This window comes from Ornithorhynchus anatinus, chromosome 12 (genome assembly GCF_004115215.2).
Source record: "Ornithorhynchus anatinus isolate Pmale09 chromosome 12, mOrnAna1.pri.v4, whole genome shotgun sequence".
NCBI classification, from domain to species: Eukaryota; Metazoa; Chordata; class Mammalia; order Monotremata; family Ornithorhynchidae; genus Ornithorhynchus; species Ornithorhynchus anatinus.
The window spans coordinates 20449342-20470743 of record NC_041739.1 but is presented as its reverse complement, the minus strand read 5'-3'; the positions used below and the strand labels follow the sequence as shown (position 1 = coordinate 20470743).

The 21402-nt window shown below is 39.6% G+C and overlaps 1 protein-coding gene across 4 annotated transcripts in view; it reads left to right on the top strand.

Moving 5' to 3' along the window:
- Window positions 1–21402, top strand: part of ARFIP1 (ADP ribosylation factor interacting protein 1) — a 113513-nt gene that overhangs the window by 57627 nt on the left and 34484 nt on the right. For 3 of the 4 annotated variants that reach the window (XM_029076512.2, XM_029076511.2, XM_007671794.4), the window contains 4 exons: window positions 948–1056; window positions 8024–8140; window positions 9886–9998; window positions 17428–17649. In XM_029076512.2, the coding sequence (XP_028932345.1) occupies window positions 948–1056; window positions 8024–8140; window positions 9886–9998; window positions 17428–17649 (561 nt within the window). The remainder of the gene's footprint in view (window positions 1–947; window positions 1057–8023; window positions 8141–9885; window positions 9999–17427; window positions 17650–21402) is intronic. The other variant, XM_039913815.1, reaches the window with a different exon arrangement.

Sequence of the window (21402 nt, the reverse complement as noted above, 5' to 3'; positions counted from 1 at the left end):
TTTAGGGACCTGAGTCAGAGGTCATGGGTTCTAATCCTGGCTCCGCCACCTGTCAGCCATGAGACTTTGGGCAAGACACTTTACTTCTTGGTGCCTCAGTTCCTTCATATGTAGAATGGGGTTCTACAGCCCCACCTGAGACAATCTTGATTACCTTGTGTCTGTACCAGTGCTTAGAACAGTGCTGGGCACATAAGCACTTAACAAATGACATTTTTTTTATATCATCAAGAATCCAGCCAGATCCCTAGTATGCAGGACATGTGAGGAGAATGGAAGCAGCAGGATACCCAAACAACTGCTCTAGGATGTGCTGAAATAGAGTAATAGGGCAGTTGGGAGATCGCTGCTGAAGGCAGGCCAGCTCGACATGCAGCAGTCAGAAATGGGGTGACTTCAGAACTGCCTGAGGCTTTTTCCAGGAAGAAGTGAAAACAATGACAGGCACAAAAACAACCATTCAGCTGAGGGCCGTCTGGAGGTACTCACAGTGCAGGTGGGATTGTTAGTCATACATTGGTCTAATCAGGGATTCTTTCGCTCTGATTTTAAAAAATGACTAACTGCTAGCAGTAATTCTTATTATGATGGTAATGGTATTTGTTAAGTGCTTACTATATGCCAAGCACTATACTAAGCACCAGAATCATCCTTCAGTGAACTGTCTTTGAAAGACAGCGTGTTTTGTTAGAAATTTGAAAGATAATTTTTAAACATCTAGGTGTCATTTAAATCAGAAGCAAATTTGAATTTGTAATATTTGTAATAGCATCTTTATAGAAAGAGTGTTTGCAGCCAGCACATCATATTAGAATGCTGTGACATCATAATTTCAGATGCTTGAGAAGTTTAGATAAGACTGTGGAAAAAAGGATACCATTATGCCTAAGTGTTCTCTACTTTGGGATTTTTATATGCAACTTCCCATTTATTCACATATTTCCAAGGAGTTGAAGCGTTCATTACCAGCTGGACTCGGTCTGTCGGAAACCCAGATTACTTCTCATGGCTTTGACAGCACCAAAGAAGGCGTTGTTGAAGCGGGACCATTTCAAGGTAAGTGTGCATTTTACACGTTTGTTTTTAAAATGTGCAGGGAGTGGAGAATTAATGGAGAAATATCTCCATCTTTTAAGTTTGTACTGAACATCGGTTTTTACTTCTTCCTTAAACAGTGTTCAGCCACCATCTAAATCTTATATTAAATAATCTTGCCTAGTTTTTTAATGAATAGCACCTCAAATTTGTTCAGTACTTTAGGTTTGAAAGCCTGTTCATACCCTTTGTCTAATTTTATCTTCATAACATAAACATCTTTTGTTCTATACCTGCCATATTTTAGAAAATTGTTAAGAAGTGTTTAAATCAAAGGTTAGATTTTTGTTATAATTACCTTAAATATTGTTGAACCATTTCAGTGGAACAATTTTCAGTCCTATTAGTTATTTTACTGTTAAAATGGATGTATGTGTGCAAATGTACAGTACCATATTTTAAATCCAGTATTTGAAGGAAAATCCCTCTAGCACCCCCATTCCCTTGTTTATATAGTTTCACTGTTATTGTAGACAAATAAATTTCTTCCTTGAAGTACTTCATAGTATGTGGAATAGTGTCTAAATCTAGTAACCCTTCTGTTCAACCCTTTCCAGAATAGTCAAAATAGTAAAATCTTTGGAAATGTTGGAAAAAAAAATATAGAATCTCAATGTTCAGAACCTCAGTGTTTCCAGAGAATTTTACTGCTTTATATATTTTGAAAATGGTTGAACAGAACAGCTACTAGATTTAAGCAAACTCTCTAAATGTTCAGAATGTCCAAAATAGATTATTTCTTATCTTTAGAACTGTGGTACTGGTTGGTGGGTGGTTTGAGACTTATTGATATGATCAGAATACATCCATCAGGTGGGTCAGCAAGAATGCGCTTCAAGATGAGATGTCTAAGGATGAGATGTCTAAGGGTGTAGCTTCGCAGGATTGTGGTTTTCTCTGTATTAGTGTCATCTCCCCCTTCTAGGGCTGTAAGCACGTCACGGGCATGGAACGTGTCTTCTAAATTCTGGTGTGGTACTCTCCCAGTACTTAGTACAGTGCTCTGCATCTAGACTGTGAACCTGTTGGTGGGTAGGGATTGTCTCTATCTCTTGCTGAATTGTACTTTCCAAGCACTTAGTTCAGTGCTCTGCACACAGTAAGCGTTCAATAGATACGATTGAATGAATGAATAGTAAGCACTCAAATACCATCAATTGATTTCTCATTGAGGCCCAGTAATATTAAAATAAATCTATTTTGAAGGAATTGGAGGATTTATTTAAGATCACCATCATCAAGTAGACCGTTTTCTGAAGGAATGTCCCAAGGGAACATGGCTCCTGTGTATTTGTCAATAGATGTTGAGAAATACTGTCATAATGGGTCAGTGGTACTTTTTGATAATCTCCTATAGATAGAGCACTATACTAAGCACTTGGGACAGAACAGTGCAGTAGAATTGGTAGATGTGATTTCTGCCATGGAGGAGCTTACAGTTAAGTGGAATAGTAAAGAGCAGAAAAGCAAATATGCAGGCCTTAAAAAAAAAAAAACCCTCACTATACATCTCCTTTTCTATCTTCCCTTTCCCCCAGCAATCAGCTGTTTTGTCCCCAGTTTTGCTTCACAAACCAGCATTTTTGAGAAATTTTATCCTCTGTCCTCATTCTTACATCTAGGCTTGGATTTGGAAGTTGACTGTTCTGGAACCTTTTTTTTCCCCTCCCCCAAGTAAAAAATGAATGAACTAGACCAAATGATGCTACAGAAGAGAGGTTTCAAAGCTGAAAAATCATATAAAAAATCCAGCATTTCAAGCAGGGTATTCCACTAGAGTCCCACATTACTGTCATAATTGTCAGTGGAACTAGTAATAGTAACAGTATTATTTAGTACCTACTAAATGCCCTCTAAGTACAAGATGCATTTTCTGCCTGCAAGGAGTTTATAAGCTAATCTTAAGGGAGGCATTAAAGTACTTTAAAATTGTGGCAATAATAAGAGGAGTATGATCAGATACTGAGTTGACCAAATTTGCCAAAATTAGATAGAATAATTGAATGTATAATAGAATATTAGTGTGTATGCATATGTGCTAAGGCTAGAGATGGCAGCAACATTGTTATGCTGGGGTTTGGAGAATCAATTGGGTATGATTTATTGGAGGAGATGGAATTTTAGAGGGGCTTTGAAGGTAAGCTGAGCTGAGGTGTGATAGGTTTGGAAAATGAGGAAGTTCCAGACTGGGCCTACAGCATAGGCCTGGGGGTTGGAAGAAATCAATCAGTGGTATATTTTGAGCACTTGTTAAAGAGCAGGGGACAGTCAGGAGTTGAGATGAGGAGTAGCAGGTGAAGATAGCTGATATTTAAGATAGAGAAAGCTGGTGGAAAGCCTTGAAACCAGTTGTAAGGAGTTTTTGTTTGTGGAAGGAGACAGGCAACGATTGGAGATTTTTGAGGAGTGGAAAGACCTCTGCTGAGTGGTGTTTCAGGAAGATGATCCAGGTGGTAAGGAGGAGTACGTCCTGAAACAGGAGAGAGCCCAAAGGCAGGGAGATCAATGAGGAGGCTGATTCAGATGTATGCTTAATCCACGGTGGAGCCAGGAGGGGTGTTTGGGTGGAGGAAAAGGGCTGGATCGAGGAAATGTTTTGGAGGAATAGTTGACGGGATTTAGCAGTTGATTGGTTGTGAAAGCTGAATGACAGAGGGGATTTGAGGATAGCACCAAGGTGGCAGATTTCGGTCAAGTTTTTGACTACGGTGGGAAAGTTATGTGGAGAGCAGGTGAGAAGTTCAGTTTTGGACATGCCGAGTTTGAGGTCCCGCCAGCCAGCAAGGGGACTTAAGCTGGAAGAGGCACAAAGTGGACTAGTAGGATTGAAGTCAGGGCTAGAGAGGTAGATTTGGGGAATCACATGCATCGGGGCAAAAGCTGAAGTCATGGAAGCAGGTAGAGGTTGAAGCTGAAGTCATGAAAGGAGGTGAGCTCCCCAAAAGGGAGAGTGTAGAGGCAGATCAGTAGGGGACCCAGAACAGATTCCTGCGAAACACCCACAGTTAGGAGATGAGAAGTGGAAATCACGCCAGCGAAAGAAACAGAGGAGCAGTTAGAGATTTAGAGAGGAGTCAAGAGATTAGGGTGCTGGCAAAACCAGGATACAATAGTAATCCAAGGCAAAGTGGGTGGTCAGCAATCAACTACACTGTAATAAGTTCTTGGGGACCATAGAGAAGAAGTAAAAGCATAGAGTCCCTGCACTTAAGGATTTACAGTATCACGGGAAAGACAAACAGACATATAATTGACAAATGTGCTAGTAAAATTCACTTCCTTTGGATTTAGCTTCCTACCAAATTCCTTCTCTCTCTCCCAACTACCAACCCCTTTCCAAATTTTTCTACTTACCCACCCACAAACCTACATAGGATTCCCTATTTTACCATCCTGTGTCTGCCACCTGACCCATTCTGATCCATTTATCTGCTACTACCTCCCATCTATCCATTCTTTCACTAAATCCATGCTATAGTCCTCAGACATTTCTATTTTCTTTTGATCACTTCTCATTTTTCTTTTTTCTCCTTTATTCTTTTTTCTTTTCATTTTTACTAGCATCTTATCGTCCTTCTTGTACCTTCTGTAATTCTTGCTTCTTGTTCCACTTTACCCCCTTGGAATCTTTTTTTTGCATTATCTTTTGTTTTTCCTGTTAGTTCCACAATAGATATCTCTATGTACATTATTTTCCTTCCCTGTCCTTCTCCAGACCTTCCCCCTTGTCATTGCGTCTCTACCCACCCCACCCCTTTTATTTTTGCTTCTGCTTTATACGCTTCTGCCCTTCTCCTCTCCCCTCTCTCTAACTCCTGGAAGCTTGTCCCCTTTCAAGCAGCCTCCCAGCTACCCGACAGTGCACACTCAACCTCCATTTCCATTAGCCCAGTTCACTTTTCCCCTGGCCACACTGTGGGTGGCCATCAGCCCACTCTCTTACTGAAGTGGGGGCAGACCCAGGGCTAATGCTTGCCCAGTGAGCAGATGCCATGCAGAAACACCCCTTGCTTCCAACAGAGCAGATTTTGCCACTGCTCCTCATGGTTTAGGAAACTTTCAGGACACAAGCCTACCTCTCTCAAAGGTTATTTCAGTTTTTCCCTGCAGAAGTCCAATGGACAATAGCCTGATCCCACTGCCAAAGTCCAGTACCGCTTATTGATGGTAAATGAGATTATTAAAATCCTCACCATTATTTTTAAATCTTCTTATCTGCTATAGAAAGCCTTCTATCTTCTTGTTTGGCACAGAATGTTGAGTCGAATTCTATACTATTTGTGAGTGTTATTTTCATCAAAAGCCATTAGGTTATTAAAATATCCTTTTAAATGCAATTAAGCAGCAGCATGAGAATACCACTATGGTATTCTCATAGCTCAAAGCCGGCTGTTTAAAAACAAAGCATAAATTAGTCAGTGGTATCACTTTAATATTTCAATAGTTTGAAGATTAAAGAAAACATGTAGGAAGATAAAGTTCTTAATTAATCATTGTATAATTCTCTTTTCATCTAGAGGAAAATATGAATTTGAAAAGTTTGCCTGAATACTTAATGAGCAGCTGTTGGGTCTGTTTAAAACCCACTGTGTATTTGCTGCTAGAATTTAACAATCACAAATCCGTAAACTAAATATTTGACCAAACTCATCGAATACCACACCAAAAATAGTTTCTATTTTTAGAATTCTTAAATTGTTTTAAACAGAACCATATAAATGCCATATTTTGTTTTCTCTTGTTTATTTTTAAGGAAAAGCACAAGTCAGGGTATGGTAATACCAGACTATATGCCATTTGGTTGTTAAACTGCAAGGGGTCAACATTGAATCATTTTAATTTGTTTATAAACAAGTCTTAATCCTAGAATAAATATGCTCTGGGATGGCTGCAACGAAACATGATTTCTTTAGGATTTTTTAAAAATAATAACAACATGCTATAGTTATGTACTAATAAAATTAAGGCGTAAAGTAACCATTCCACAGTACTGGGCATTGGTTAAGTGCTCGCTAGAGATGATTCATTCTTGGTTTCCATATTTGAAGAAAATGTTCAGAGGAATACTTACAAGTTAACAGACTACCAAGGGATATTAAACACACTCCTAGGAATATTTCCTATTACTTAATCACTCTTGTACCTATCCCCTTTTCCTTCTGATCTAAAATTATCTTAGTGTCTGTCTCCCTTGCTAAACTGCAAGCTCCTCAGAGGGGAGAGATCATAACTACTAATTCTGTTGGACACTCAAGTGCTTAGTAGAGCGTTCTGCACGTAGTAGGTGCTCAAGAAATATGGACTGTTTGTAATTCTTTAAAGTAATTTAGGAGTTAGAGAGGCAGCCATTTCCTGCCTGAATCCAGAGGCCAGAAAGAGATGACCCATCAGGATATTTTATATCTAGGTATTCTAGAATGAATTCTTTGTTGATTGATCTCTGAATTCAGGAGCAAATTTAGCAAGGGTTAAACTGACTCACTTTCAAAATAATTGCCAATATCTTCTAGTCAGATTTAAAAAATTGTATCAAATTGACCTTTCCCTCATGTCTTATTCCAAGAGGCCTTTTTACTTTTTCATTTACATTACATTTTACATCATCAGAAGTTGGTATTCCCAGGGCAGCTTCTTGTTTTAACACTGCCAAAGTTAATGAAAAATATGATGATAAGCCCAAGAAGATATTGAAATAAGAAAACTGAAGTACTAGTTCCTGACTCCTTCCAACTCTGTTCCTGCTTTGTATGACTTTTAGATAACAGTAAGCAGAAAGCTAACTACAACATTTGAAGCTTATATTTAAATACCTGGATATAAATTTATGATACTGAAATGTAAAGTTTTTTGTATTAGGATTAGAAACTGTTAATGTATCTTAAAAGTTTAAAGAATGAAGGTCAATTACTCGGTATTATAATAAATGTGTACCTAATGACCGATGTGGATTTAGGGCCTGTAATGAATCTTATGGGGTATCTTAAAAGTATATTACTTGACTCCTGGACTTTTGTGTGGTGATTTGCTTTATTTTTGTAGTGTCTAAGAGTACAAAGCTGTGACTGTCTACTGGATCTTTGAAGATAGTACCAGGCCACTCTTTCCCTTTTTCTGTCAGTAGTATAACTACAGTTCATATTTAATTATTCCAAGTGTAAATGCTCGGAAGTAAATGGCATAAAATACAGTTTTAAAACCTGAGATACTTCTGATGTCCTGTATTCAGAAATTTTATTTATATAGCTCCTGAAATAATTTTAAAATTTGATATTCTGACAGAATGAAATCTAGAATCTCTAAATCAATTAATGGTATTTATAGAGCACTTAATATGTGCAGAGCACTATACTAAGCATTTAGGAGAATATAGCAGAATTAGACATGTTCCCTGCCCATAATGAGCTTACAGTCTAGAGGGGGAGACAGACATTAATATAAGTAAATGATTTCTAATATTTAAAGGTTTGTACATAAGTGCTGTAGGGTTGAGGGTGGGGTGATTATCAAATTGTCCAAAGGTCACAGATCCAAGTGCATAGATGAATAAGATAGGGAGAGCAAGCTGGGGAAAAGAGGTCTTAATTGGCGAAGGCAGGTAAAGACATCACGTCTCGGGTTTTCTGTAGAACCTGATAATTGATTACCAGTCTTGAAAATATGCAAAATCCAAGTCTTATGAAATATTAAATTTGTTAAATTGGGTCACTCGTTTTCCAATAATTGAAGATATGATTAGCTCCAGGTAAAACATCTGTGAAGTAGTCTTCATCGGCGTAACCACCCAGTATTCTAAATTGACACTGCATCATCCATATTCCAGTTTTAGAATATCCTACTAAAACAAGCTTTTGTCTATTAGTGAAAATTATTATGTACTGCATAAAATATACAGTGTTCTAAGATGAATATTGATTTTTTTTTCCCATAGAGAAGCATATGCCCTTTTCAGGTTCCTCAGCACCACCCATGTCATCTGTTATACCACCTAGTAATGCTGCAGCTAGCAGACTGGCTGGACAAGGAAGTGATTTAATTGTTCCTTCAGGTATTCACAGCACGGACTGGATAGCACCTTTTTGTCCTTGCTGAGCTACACTAATTCCCTAAATTCTGTAATGATTTCCCTTGTATATTAGATGTGTGTGATTCCTGCTTTTTTTGGTGGCTGTCATTTTTAGCTCTTAGCAGATTTGGCACTGTCTTCACCTAACACCTGCTTCCTTTTTCCAAAACCTGCAAGATCACCCAAATTTGGAAAATTATCTCATTACAAGATACATAAAGGTAGTGAAATATGTACACTCCTTTAAAATTTCCTTGCTTAACAGTGAGATGTATAGGTTATTCTGTGCTTTGCAACTCCCTAGCTTTGCAGCTCCCAGCTTTGTGTCATTTTTCCAGCAAATGTACCTCTCTCCTTGGGGAAATTTTGGTGGGAAGGGAGTGTGGGGGCCAAGGGATAATTATTAAGGGAGGGAATGTGTTTCCTCTTCTGACCTAGTGTTTACAAGTCCCATTTAAGGATGTGGGTGATGTATGTTACGTTTAAATTGTACCGAGGTAAGCTGCTGTGGAGGTACACAGCTTCTTCTGGTTTAAGAAGAACTTAGTTTAAAATGTACAGCCTTGCCTACCAACTAGCTTTCAGCCTTTAGTTTTCTGTTAAAGCAGTTTTTCTTTTATGATGTTTGGGATGGTATTGTAACCATTCCCAGGATTCAGCTGTAAAAATCAGCAAGGGCCCAGAACTTAAAAAAAAAAAAATCAGGCAGCGGAGGAAGCCAAAAGATATTAAAGAAGCTTTGCCTCTCCTTCATGTTTCATTTTGACAGGAAGTTGTCGGTGACTGTTGAATGCATTTGATTCGAAAGATATGCCTCGGTTCTCTTAGTGTTTCAATATGAGCAATAGTAGGGAAGGTGAACTGTTGAAGCAGATTGAACATTTTTAAACCCCACAGGCTTTATTTGTAGAATTTGCCTCTTTTCATAAGTGAGCTATCTGAAATGAAAAAGAGCTCTTTCATCACAGTCCTTTGTTCACTAGCATCACATTATAATCCTGGCAGGGATATAAATAGCTTTGGGGAGCCAGCCACGGAAGACCCTCAATACATCTCTTTATATTGAGGAACATGGTTGATATTTGGCATGGGGTCGTCTTTTCTGACAGACATGATGTAAGATTACTCTCCCTTGTTATAAGGTATTAGAGTAGAGATGATGCATCCAGATTCACTGTTTGTGATGCTCTTTTTGGTATCCCCTTCTGTTTTGCGGTTATCTTGTGTATATTTTCTTGTAGCAACACGTTATCAGTGTATCTTTGGGGAGGTTAAATTCAGATGTAATTTAAACCCTTTTATGTAGTATACAAAGATGTACTGATGTTTTGATTCTGTGTAACAAATATTAGAATCTTTTGAAGCATCTTTTTGTCTTTGATCTTCTTGTTGCCAGTGACAGACAATTCATTACTTTGGTGCTTTCACTAGTGTGAAGAACATGTAATTAATTGAGCATATTTACTGTGTCCTAATTTACCTTTACTACCGAAAATCAATGAGATTCAAGAAAACTAAGGCAGTTACAGAAAGACATCGTTTATTATTGCTTTTGAAATTTGCAAACAAAGAACTGCAAGGTTGTTTCTAGTTGGCGTGAAAGCCGACCTTAAAGATCTCAGTAATCGCATTTCCTGAAAATTATTAATGAATGCCTGGATTGTATTTGTCATTGTATTTTCCTTCCCTATTTGCCTTTACCAATTGCTTTTGTCACAATCATATAGATGGCCAGAGAACACAGCAAAAAAGTGGACCAGTTGTTCTAGCAGATGAAATTAAAAATCCTGCTATGGAGAAATTAGAACTTGTAAGAAAATGGAGTCTGAACACATACAAGGTTTGCACGTTTTTGGATAAAATTACAGTGTAAATTTCCAATGTACTGTGAATGTTGTATAAAATGATCCTTTTGTAATATAAGAAACCTGAGAGGTAGCCTGCTGCCTCTTGAATACAGAGGAGAAAATACTGAAGAATTTAAACATTGAATAGTTTCCAATATTTATATATTAGAGTCAGTGTCTGAATGTAAAGAGTGACCCCTAGTGTAATCCCTGCTGTGCCATTAGGTCTGCTTTGTGAAGTTAGGCAATAAACTCATTGTGGGCAGGGATTTGTCTGTTAACTGTTATACTCTCCCAAGTACTTAGTACAGTGCTTTGCACACAGTAAGTGCTCAGTAAATGCTATTGAATGATTGAACCTTTCTTTGTTCAGCTTCTTCATCTGTGAAATGAGTATATCTACTCTCCCCATCTCTTAGATTGTGAGCCCCCGTGTCTGCCCTGGCACACAGCACAATGCTTTAGGTCATAGAAAATATGCAATCACTACTGTTAAAAATATAAATGTGTTAGAAGTGTAAATAGATGAAAATAATATTGAAATAGGCTTAAATTGATTGTCACTTCAGTGTTTCCATTCATGACCAAAACTTTCAACAAAGCCTTTTTCAGCAGTTATACTTTAGAAAAATGAACAAATTTGTTGAATGCTATTAGAGAGGGTGGATTCTTAGCCCATGAAAATATCCAGTTATACATCCAAATTCAGCCAACTCATGTAGTCTTACTACAAGTTTTGATTAGGACAGTATTAGCGCATTAGGAAATTTTCATCTGACAACATGAATTTGTCTGGATTCAAGCCACAGTAGTGTTGGAATATTTGTGTGCAGGCCTCTGCCAGGGGCATGAGTTTTCTTTAAAGCGGGTTTTGCAAGACTACATGCCCCACATAGAAGGAGAACTGAGTGTATTTTTAAAATGTGTTCCTAAATTTATCCAGAAGACTACACCTTAAATGAAAAGTGATAGGAGGGAGAGAAAGAAGAGGTTGGAAATGTCACTGCCTATCAATTTGATCCATTAGCTAATCATCATAATGTATTGAGTACTTAAGAATTCCGTAAATGTGATTTTTTTTTTTTAGTAAACTGATTAGGGCCTTGGTTGTCCTGCTATATTTTAAATTAAGTATGGCACTCCAAGCCCCTTGCCTTTTAAGATCTGTTCGTCTTTAAGCACCCACAGAAAGCTCTCTGCGCTTGTCTTCGATGATATATTCATATTAATATGTTATCTGAATTGCATCTCAACAACAAAACATCTTTCTTCTGATGTGTCTTATTTAAAACTTTGGTTTAGTCTCTTTTCTTTTAGGATGCCACTCTGGTACCCGGGAATTTTAGGCATCATTCTGCCATAGCTAAGATTAATTGCCCTTGAATATTTTAAACTCAGAGTTCTTCTGTGCCCCTTTGAAGGATGAGAAAAAGATGTCCGTCCCCCCACTTCCCCTCCCCTCCCTAAACTTTAATCCCTCCTCTGTTTACTTTTTCTTTCTTTGGACAAGTTACAGTTTAACTCCTTGCTGAGCATAGCTTCATAGTCAAAGGATACTACGTGGTTTTGTGATTTGTGTTTTATTTTGTCTTTTTATTCCAGAATCACCTTACTTGTTTTGGCTACTCTGCTAGCTTGTTGGGGAAAAAAATTAACATGAGATAAATCCTATTAAAGACTGAGAGCACCTGGAGCCAGTCTTTTTTGGTCAAGGGGCTTTGTTTTCCCAAACTTTCTCACTTCCTGCCTTTTATAAATAGGAAGAGGGATTGGAAATAAAAGAGTTTAAAGGGACCCCTTCTGCTGTTTAATTCTTGGGCACCTGTAAAGCACTGGGTACCTCATTTATGAGATGCTTCTTTCTTCCTTGCTCCACTTCTTGCCCACCCTTCATTGCCCTTAGGGCTTGTCTCCATTGGCTTAGGTATTGCAGGATAAGAGCTAAATCCTAGTTAACTTAAGATTGGATGATGTGTTTACACCCCATTGAAATGTTTGAAATGACAGATTTATTTGATTGGGGAAAGTGACCTCAGGGTCAGCTAAACCTGTATTGTTTGAAATTATCAAGTCTATACTTGATTTTGCTTATACCCATGTAAAACCTGTGGAAAGTGCCCAGGGATCTTCAAATATTGAAATCTGCCTAAATCCCTTACTCTACCTGCCCCTCCTGTTTAATTGACTTGCTTTCTCTACTCAAGTACCCCTAAACATTAGGACACCTGAACCCATTCTTGAGAAACCTTTCCCTTTATTTTCGTGCTTGAAATATCTGAGGAAGGAACCTGGCATTAGAAAATTTCTCTGTTTTTTTGTTTATTTTTATGGTATTTGTTGAGCACTTGCTTACAAGGGCCAGGCACTGTACTGAGCGCTGAGGTAGGTACAAGATAATCAGGTTAGCACAGTCCATGTCCAGTTGGGACTCAATATTAATCTCCGTTTTACAGATGAGATAACAGACACAGAGAAGTTAAGTGACTTGCCCAAGGTCACTCAGCAGACAAGTTACCAGTTACTTTTTTTCTGCCAAGAGTGGAAGTTGCCTGCTGAGGTAGCATCTCAAATGACATGTTTCAAACATCTCAGTACAAGGAAAATAAGAGCACATTTATGAAACAAACCCTAGAGTTTCACTTATACTACTATCGCTGACATAATCGTCATCGATATTCATTGAGTGTCTACTACATCCAGAGCAGGGTGGGGGCTTGGGAACGTTCAGTAGAAGTTAACAAAAAAAAATTGCAATCTCCAAGACTCAGAGTCTACAATTGCTTACATCTGTAACGTGCCTTTCTTTCAATTCCTGTCTTTCCACTCTGCTCTTTCTTGACTCGTAGTAATAATAATAATAGGCATTCCAAGCACTGTACTAAGTGGGTACGTACAAGATCAAGAGGTTGGGCATAGTCCCTGTCCCACGTGGAGCTTACAGTCTAAGTAGAGGGACAACAGGTATTGAATATCTATTTTAGAGAAGAGGGAACTGAGGCCCAAAGAAGTTAGGGGTCTTGCCCAAGTTTCTACAGTACGCAGGTGGTAGATTTGGGTTTAAAACTTAGGCCACTAACTTTCAGACCCAGGCTCTTTCCACTGATCCACACTGCTTCTCTAAATTGTTTGTCCTGGGAGATTTGCTCACCACTACAATAATCCTCTCATTCTTCTGATTTTTTTATTTGATCAAATTCCAAAATTTTTGTCATCCATTTTTTTCCCATCAAAGTCATTCACAAAAAGTAAGAGTTACGTAGTGGGAAGAACATGGGCCTTGGAGTTAGAGGCTGTGTGCGCTAATTCCATCCCTGCCATTTACCTGCTGTGGGATCCTGAGCAAATCACTTATATTCTCTGTACCTCAGTTTCCTCATTTGTAAAATGGGGATTAAATACTTGTCCTTCCTACTGAAGCTTTGAGTCCCAGGTGGGAAAGGGACTGATCATCTTGTATCTACCCTAGTGCCTACTACAATGCTTGACTTAGAGGAAATGCTTAAAAATAAATATTAACCTGACACATCTGGTGTTCATGGTAAAAGTGTTCAGTACTGCTGTGGTAGGTCGCATCGTCTATTTAAAATTAAAACACATTTTATAGGATGAAATCCTGTTTGGCATTGGTGAGCTTTTATGTTTACTTTTGAATCACTTAAAGGCTTACTTTATTTCCAGCCCCATGTAGGAATGCCTATGTTAGTTTTCATGGTGGCCTAAGCCTACCTTATTCCATACCTAAATTTTAGTATTATTCTTTGACCTATTCTTCCCCAGGCTCAGGCTCATAGGAGTTATATTAATGTCAATCTATGTTGGTTGGATGTTAGTACAACCTTTTTTAAAAGTATTGGTCAGCTTTACACATTCCAGTGATAATCAAGTTTGGGTTTTTTAAACACTTGATTAAGGAAAACTCACTTTGGTCATCCAATAAAACATGGGCAAACAGATGTCTAAATGAGTTTTTGACCCACTGCACATTAGCCTAAGGGTACTTGACTATCAGTCATACCAGAAAGCATGAAGGAAGGAGGAACTTTCCCTGTAATTATTTTTATCAAATTTGAGCAGTAATAAATTACTTCCATCTCAAACCTAGCCCACTCCTCCTCTACTAATCAAGTGGAAACTTTGTAAACTAGGTGTTTCTGTGTCTTAATTATTTCTCCTGAAGAAACGCCTCAGAATTTTATGCTTTGCTTCTCCTCTTTTGTAACTAGACCCGCCTTTAAACCGATCAAGCGGTGGCAGCGGCTGGAACCTCTTTAGCAGGCGGAGTATTCTCAGTGCAGTGGCTCAGGTGCAGTGTAGGTACCACACTGCATTCTATTGGGCTCCCATACCTGGGTGCTTGTCCCTCTCAGCACCTGGGACTTCAAATCCTAGCAGCCCATTAGGGCAACCAGGGACAACCACCTACATAGACCCATACCATGCATTCTCAGACTGGCTACCCACTCCCTGTTTGCTGAAGTCACTGACCAGGGATTCCAGGTCACCCCGTAATTTTAGGTGGGGGCATAGCCATCATTTTATTCATTTTTTTCACTGACTGAGTAGCTCGCTAATGGATCGACTTTACTGGTGTCCGTGAGGAAAACATCTCAGACTGGTATTTTCTCCTTATTTTTGATACCCCAAATTATGCGAAACTGGGCAAGTGATATTGTTCCTTTATTCTCTGGTGGTGGTATGCAACCCAGCTCCAGTGTTAAAACTTGTGGCAGATTGGCCATTTTAAGATAGTTTCTAATAGTTGCCTTTCCACCTCAAAAAATGACAAGGCGACTTTGCTGTTTCCTCCAAGAAAGCTTGAAAAAGGAATTCGTTCCTTCTGCTTCAGGACATGGCAGGGTGAAGAACCATGCATCATTCTTTTCTAAATGAATAGCTGGGACTTCAGACTCCAGAGCTGTTTCTTTGGCACCTTTCCCAAGCATTAAATACCCTTTAAAAAAATCTTTCAGACTCTATGATCAGTGTTCACACCCTCATCAAATTAATCTTTACTTTCTCTAAACAAGTGTCTTCTAAACTTTCAGTCCTGTTTTTCTAGTTGTCTTCCTTAGGTTATTTATTGCCTGACCTATTTCCCCTGCTCATTTGTTAATATTTTCACCTATTCTCTTCACTCCCCTGCCACCCCCTCTCCCGTATTCCTTCTCTGTCCTCCACTTTAATTAACCTTTTAATATCTTGCAACTATTCCTGTGCAATCTTGCTCTCCCTGGTGTGGTAATGGCTTGGTGTATGACTTGAAGTAAGTTAAAACTCAAGCTTGTATTCAACTACAGTATGAGAGTAGCCTAATTACCCAACTATTCTTTCTAGCCCTGACCCCAACCCCCCAATTAAGTTAACTAGAGTCCAGATGATTTTTCATTGGCAAATTTGAGAAAGACTTGGAAAATACTACCAGATCATTAAGGAATTCATAAAATGGGAAGGTGAAGTTAGGGGTTTCTTGTTAATTTAGTATTTATTTTATATTTAGTTATGAAACTGATGAGGATAAGGAAGCAGTTGAAAGAAACAGCCCGATTTAAGGGCCTCTAGGCCAGGCTTCTTCCAAGAAAAGGAGGGTGATGGGGGTAGTGTGAGCTGCTTTCCCTGCTGTATGGAATGTGACCTAAACAGTACTCTTTGCAACAGAATACAAAGAAACCTTAAACAAACGGTGTTCAAACTCAATACTTGGTCATTTGGATTAACACCAGTATTTTCCCTAAAAGTAGCCCCAGCTGTGAATTGTTAATTTACAATATCAAGATTTAAAAATACTAGTTTATCAAGCCCAACTTTTAACTTACAGTAGTAAGATCCATTTATCCAATTTTCTTTCCAGTCTGAAAGCCAACACCTTTTCTCTTTGTTTTTCCTTCCAGTTCCCTAATCTCCTGGAAACAAAAAACATTTCCTCATTAAACCTCTTTACAACCTCAAGTTGTTGGTGACTACTCTTGCCCTTTATCTCTCTGCCATCATCTGCCACTTGGTCAACAGTGGACATTGCTTTCTGCCCCCTTTTCAAAAGCTCTTTCTGTGACCCCTAGCTGTTTGACCTTACTTTAGAAAAACTCCTCGGGTCATCCATGATTTTGGGTGTAGATTTTATTACTTTTATGAGAAAAAAAAATAAAGTGCTAACATGATGGTGGGACTTAAAAAGACTCAAAGGGAGGCACGGGGGTGGTAATAAATGATATTACTAGGATAATTTAATTGTAACTATCTTTTACTATTGATTTTGTCACCATTTTCTTTTGACAAAATCCCAGTGACATTACACTGTCTTCTGGAATGAATGGCACCTCCCCTAAATCTCCCCTATTTTCTTTTTGTAACTTTCACACACCCACTGCTCTTCCTCTCCCCCTCCCTAAGAGTTCCACTCCTTCTTAAGAGTTCAACTCAAATTCTGCATCCACAGCAGACTTTGAAACTGAAGAATAGCCACAGGAGAGTAGGCAGAGGTTCTGCTTAAATCTGAAGTGACCTTCCTTTGGATTATCAACTAGGTTGTGTATTTTTTCTGGTAGTAATAAGCACTTAGTATTTGGTTTGAGGATGGGTAGGCTTTCAAAAATACTTAACATATACAATTAATTTCCCTGGTCTCTCCCTGTTGGGGCAGGTGGTTTGTAGCTAAATTATTACCAGAAAACGAGCCTTTGGACGTCTACTTTCGTGAAAATAGCATAGTGCTAAAATATGCATCCTTTCGGGCATTAGCTATTTTGGGGAAAGGTGAGAAGGGATTTGGAGTGAGAAATGATAAAAAAATATGTGTGGGGCTAGAATGGTGCTGTCATTTGGTCATTGTCAATGGTGCTGTCATAATCTGTCATTTATTTTAATGTCTGTTTCCCACTTTAGACTTTAAACTCCTTATGGGTAGGGAATGGGACTACCAACTCTATCGAATTGTACTCTCCTAAACACTTAGTAGAGTGCTCTGCACAAAGCAAGTGCTTAGTAATTGCTATTGATTGATTTAGAGCTCATACTTTCCTATTTGAAATGCGTAATGCTGTTTCTTCCTGTATATATGGCACACAAGATACTTTCATCTAGACAAGTGCACCAAACATAATATTTGATTGTATAAGTTCCCTCATTTGACAGAATATAATTAGCTAGTTAATTCTAAATACTTTCTATAAACAAATGTAAATATTCTTATTAGAAAGAGTTGAGACTTGTCCAGTGAATACTCTTGCTGAGTGCCGATAAACTTCTGAGGATTCTGACAATTTCCCCGTTTGGTGTGCATTCTTAAATTGGGAGGATTGTGTAAGATTCTCTCAATCACTTCTTGGAAGCCAAGGCAGGTTTACACCATGTTACAGCATATGTGCTTTTGAGCTGTTAAATAATTTTCACCATTTTTGAGTATAAAGTGCATCTTTCTTCTTTTAGTGCACCCGTCAGATTATCTCTGAAAAACTAGGCCGTGGCTCAAGAACTGTGGACCTTGAACTGGAAGCCCAGATTGATATATTGAGAGATAACAAGAAAAAGTATGAAAACATATTGAAACTGGCTCAGACTTTGTCCACCCAACTCTACCAGATGGTACACACCCAGAGGCAACTTGGAGATGCATTTGCGGACCTGAGTTTGAAGACATTGGAACTCCATGTAAGATTCTTTTGTAAGGTCGATCATCTAAAACAGTGGAGGAAACAGTAAATGTCCGAAAGGAAGAACTGCCTTTGGCAAGGTTGCTGGAATGGGATGTCAGTCTAATGTGACAAACTTTTTTCATTCATTCAGTTGTATTTATTGCGCACTCACTGCATGCAGAACATGTATTAAATGCTTGGAAAGTACAGTCCAGCAATAAAGAGAGACAACCCTTGCCCACAACGGGCTCACAGTCTAGCGGGGGCAGACAAACATCAATACAAGTAAACAGGGAGCAATATAAATAAATAGAATTATAGATATATACATATATACATAAATGCTGTGGGGAGGGGAGGGGGGAAAGAGTGAAGGGAGGGAGTTGTGATGATGCGGAAGGGAGGGCGAGCTGAGGAAAAGCGGGGCTTTGTCTGGGAATGTTGTTAATTATCAGATTCCCATAAGAATCAATCAGAATATTGGTAAATATTTAACGAAGAATAATTTGGTCATCTGGGGCTCCAGTAATTGCACAGAAGTAGTAACTGACACCAACTCTTCTTTGGAGTGTTGATACGCATCTCACTTTCAGACTTTGCATCCAGTTTTACTGTGAGTAATTAGAACTGTAAGGAGAACAAACGAGGGGGCCGTTGGCAAGATTGCTCAACTGGAGTGGGCAGAAGCAGGAGGCACTAGGGAACAGCGGGGAAGTATTGTTGAAGAGAGGAGAGCAGTGAGCCTTCTCCTCGTGACTTAGAGAGGAACTCCCACCATGCCTCCAGCACTTGACCCCATCACACGAGTGGCGGTGCGCCCAGGAAGCTGCAAAATCAGCCCAACTTGGCCATGTCTCTTGCCTCCGGTTAGGGAGACATGAGCCTGGCCGGATTTTTTGATTTATGCTTTGTTTACCTGAAGTGTATTGAGAACCACATCTCTTAGACTGTGAACTACTTTTGTTTTTTCAGCACATTCCATCCTAAAATGGCCATTCAGTTTCTTGTCATTCTCAACTTTTGGTAACCAAGGACTCCTATGTGAACTTTCTCTTCTCAGGGTGGTAAAAATCTGTCTCTGCCTCTTAAACCTAAATTGTTTGCAACATTTCCAATAATGATATGCCTGCCCTCTGTTGTATAGTTTTATTTACCTGAACATAATTGTATTGCTAAAACCTGGTTATTTTCATTCCAGGAAGATGTTTCCATAATTAGTCTATAATTTTAAAAAAGGCCCAAACAAAACTTGGGCTTCTCTGTAGGGGATCTTCATAATTACTATTTATGGCTGCTTCTCAGAGCATCCTGAAAGTCACATTTTCTTATGGGTGAGATGAATTCTTAAGCCATACCCATCTCCCATACCCAGCAGCCATCTCTCTCCCATTCTTCTGTTTCTTCAAGGCATCTCGATCCTTTCATCATTCATTCAGTCATATTTACTGAGCACTTACTGTGGGCAGAGCACTGTACTAAGGGCTCGGAAAGTACAGTTCGGCAACGGATAGAGACAACCCCTACCCTACAGTGGGCTCACAGTCAGTCAGAATTTATCGAGCGCTTACTGTGTGCAGAGCACTGTACTAAGCACTTGGGAGAGTAAGCAGCGTGGCTCAGTGAAAAGAGCCTAGGCTTGGAAGTCAGAGGTCATGGGTTTGAATCTCAGCTCTGCCACTTCTCAGCTGTGTGACTTTGGGCAAGTCAACTTAACTTCTCTGTGCCTCAGTGACCTCATCTGTAAAATTGGGATGAAGACTTTGAGCCTCAAGTGGGACAACCTGATGACCCTGTATCTACCCCAGCGCTTAGAACAGTGCTCTGCACATAGTAGGCGCTTAACAGATACCAACATTATTATTATTATTACATTATAACAGACCCAATCCCAGCCCACAGCGAGCTTACAGTCTAGAGGGGGAGACAGTTGTTAATATAAAAATATACATTACAGATACGTATGTAAGTACTGGGGGGCTGGGAGAGGGGCTTTGCCTTCTGCTGCCAAGGGCCCCCTCTCACTTATATCCTGGAATAGTGCACTGCACTCAGTAGGTATAGAGTAAATGCTGTTTATGATGATGAGTGCTCTCTACCATGAACTCCTTGCTCCTTTTGCCCCAAATACCTTCATCCCCCATTTTCCCTCTTCCCAGGATCCTCATTTCCACCTAGTCTTCCATGGTCCGATATATCTATGAGAGGCAAAAGATTCCTTTGGGCAAGGGCTCAGAAGGACAAGGAAGGAACCTGAGGGGGAGGGTGTGAGAGAGGATCTCCAGGAATATGGTGTTTAAGGGGATAGGACATTGGAGAAGCAGTGTGGCCTAGTGGAAAGAGAACAGGCCTGGGAGTCAGAGGACCTAGATTCCATTCCCAGTCACTTGCCCGCCATGAGAACTTGGACAAGTCACTTAATTTTTCTGTGCCTCAGTTTTCTTATCTGAAAATGGGGAGTAAATACCCGTCCTTCCTCCCCCTTAGACTGTGAGCCCCATGTGGTATAGGGACTATGTCTAATCTGATTATCTTGTATCTATCCCAGCACTTAGTACAGCATTTGGTACATAGTAAATGTTTAACAAATATCACACCTATCATTATTTCTGGAGGAAGAGGGCATTTGGGGAAGAAGAACTGTGGGGATAAAGGGCAGAAGGGCAGAAGACAGAGGAAGAATGGTTCTAGTTTAATATGGCATTTGTGAGGAGTGGGAAAGTGAGAACATAATCATTGTGGTATTTGTTAAGCGCTTACTATGTGCCAGGCACAGTTCTAAGCACTGGGGTGTATACAAGCAAATCAGATTGCAAGGACTCCCTGTCCCACGTGGGATTTACAATCTTAATCCCCATTTTACAGATGAGGTAACTGAGGCCCAGAGAAGTGGTTTACCCAAGATCACACAGCAGACACGTGGTGGAGCCGGGATTAGAACCCAGATCCTTCTGACTCCCAGGCCCATCTCGATCCACTAGGCCATGACCTAGAGAGGCAAGGTATTTAGTAGAAAAGATAATCAGGGGAAGAAGCTATCTGGGGAGGAAAAACCCTCAGAATAGAGGAGTTTGTAGAATGAGAGAGTGCTAGGGAAAAGGATTATCCAGCAGAAAACATGTTTCAACTCTCATGAGGGTGTCCTTTGCAACTCTGGGAATGAGAAGAGTGTCCCCTTAACTCTCTAGCAGGGTCTAGAGCAGGATGCAGCCTTCCTTTGTTACCAATTTAAGCCTGGGTTTGAAGAGGAACATCTTTTCCTCCATGTCTGGGCCTGCAGTAGTGTGAAGGGTAAAATATAAACTTGTTTAAGACTCCGGTAGGTGATTTCCTTCCAGTCCCAGTAGGGTCCAGTGTGTTTTGTTTTTTTCTGGACATAGAATCAATCAATCAGTGGTATTTATTGAGCACTTGTGTGCAGAGCAACTCTACTAAGCACCTGGGAGAGTACCATGCAGCAGAGATGATAGACATGCTCCCTGCCCACCTAGAGCTTGCAGTATAGATGGGGAGCTTCAGTCTAGAGGGAAGCCCCCATGGCATTTTATGTCTGCTGCAGATGTTTCTGGGGAGGCGCATGTACAGGAAAAAATGGTGTAGTCACAAGGAGATGGCAGCCCGTAGAGGATTTAATGTTGAGAAGATATCCTCAGCTGATACTGCTTCTTCAGAGACTTTAGAATGGTCAATATCCTTTAAATCCTCTATGCTGTAAAATTCACTGTGGTCAGGGAACCTATCTACCAACTCTGTTAGAGTGTACTCATAAGCG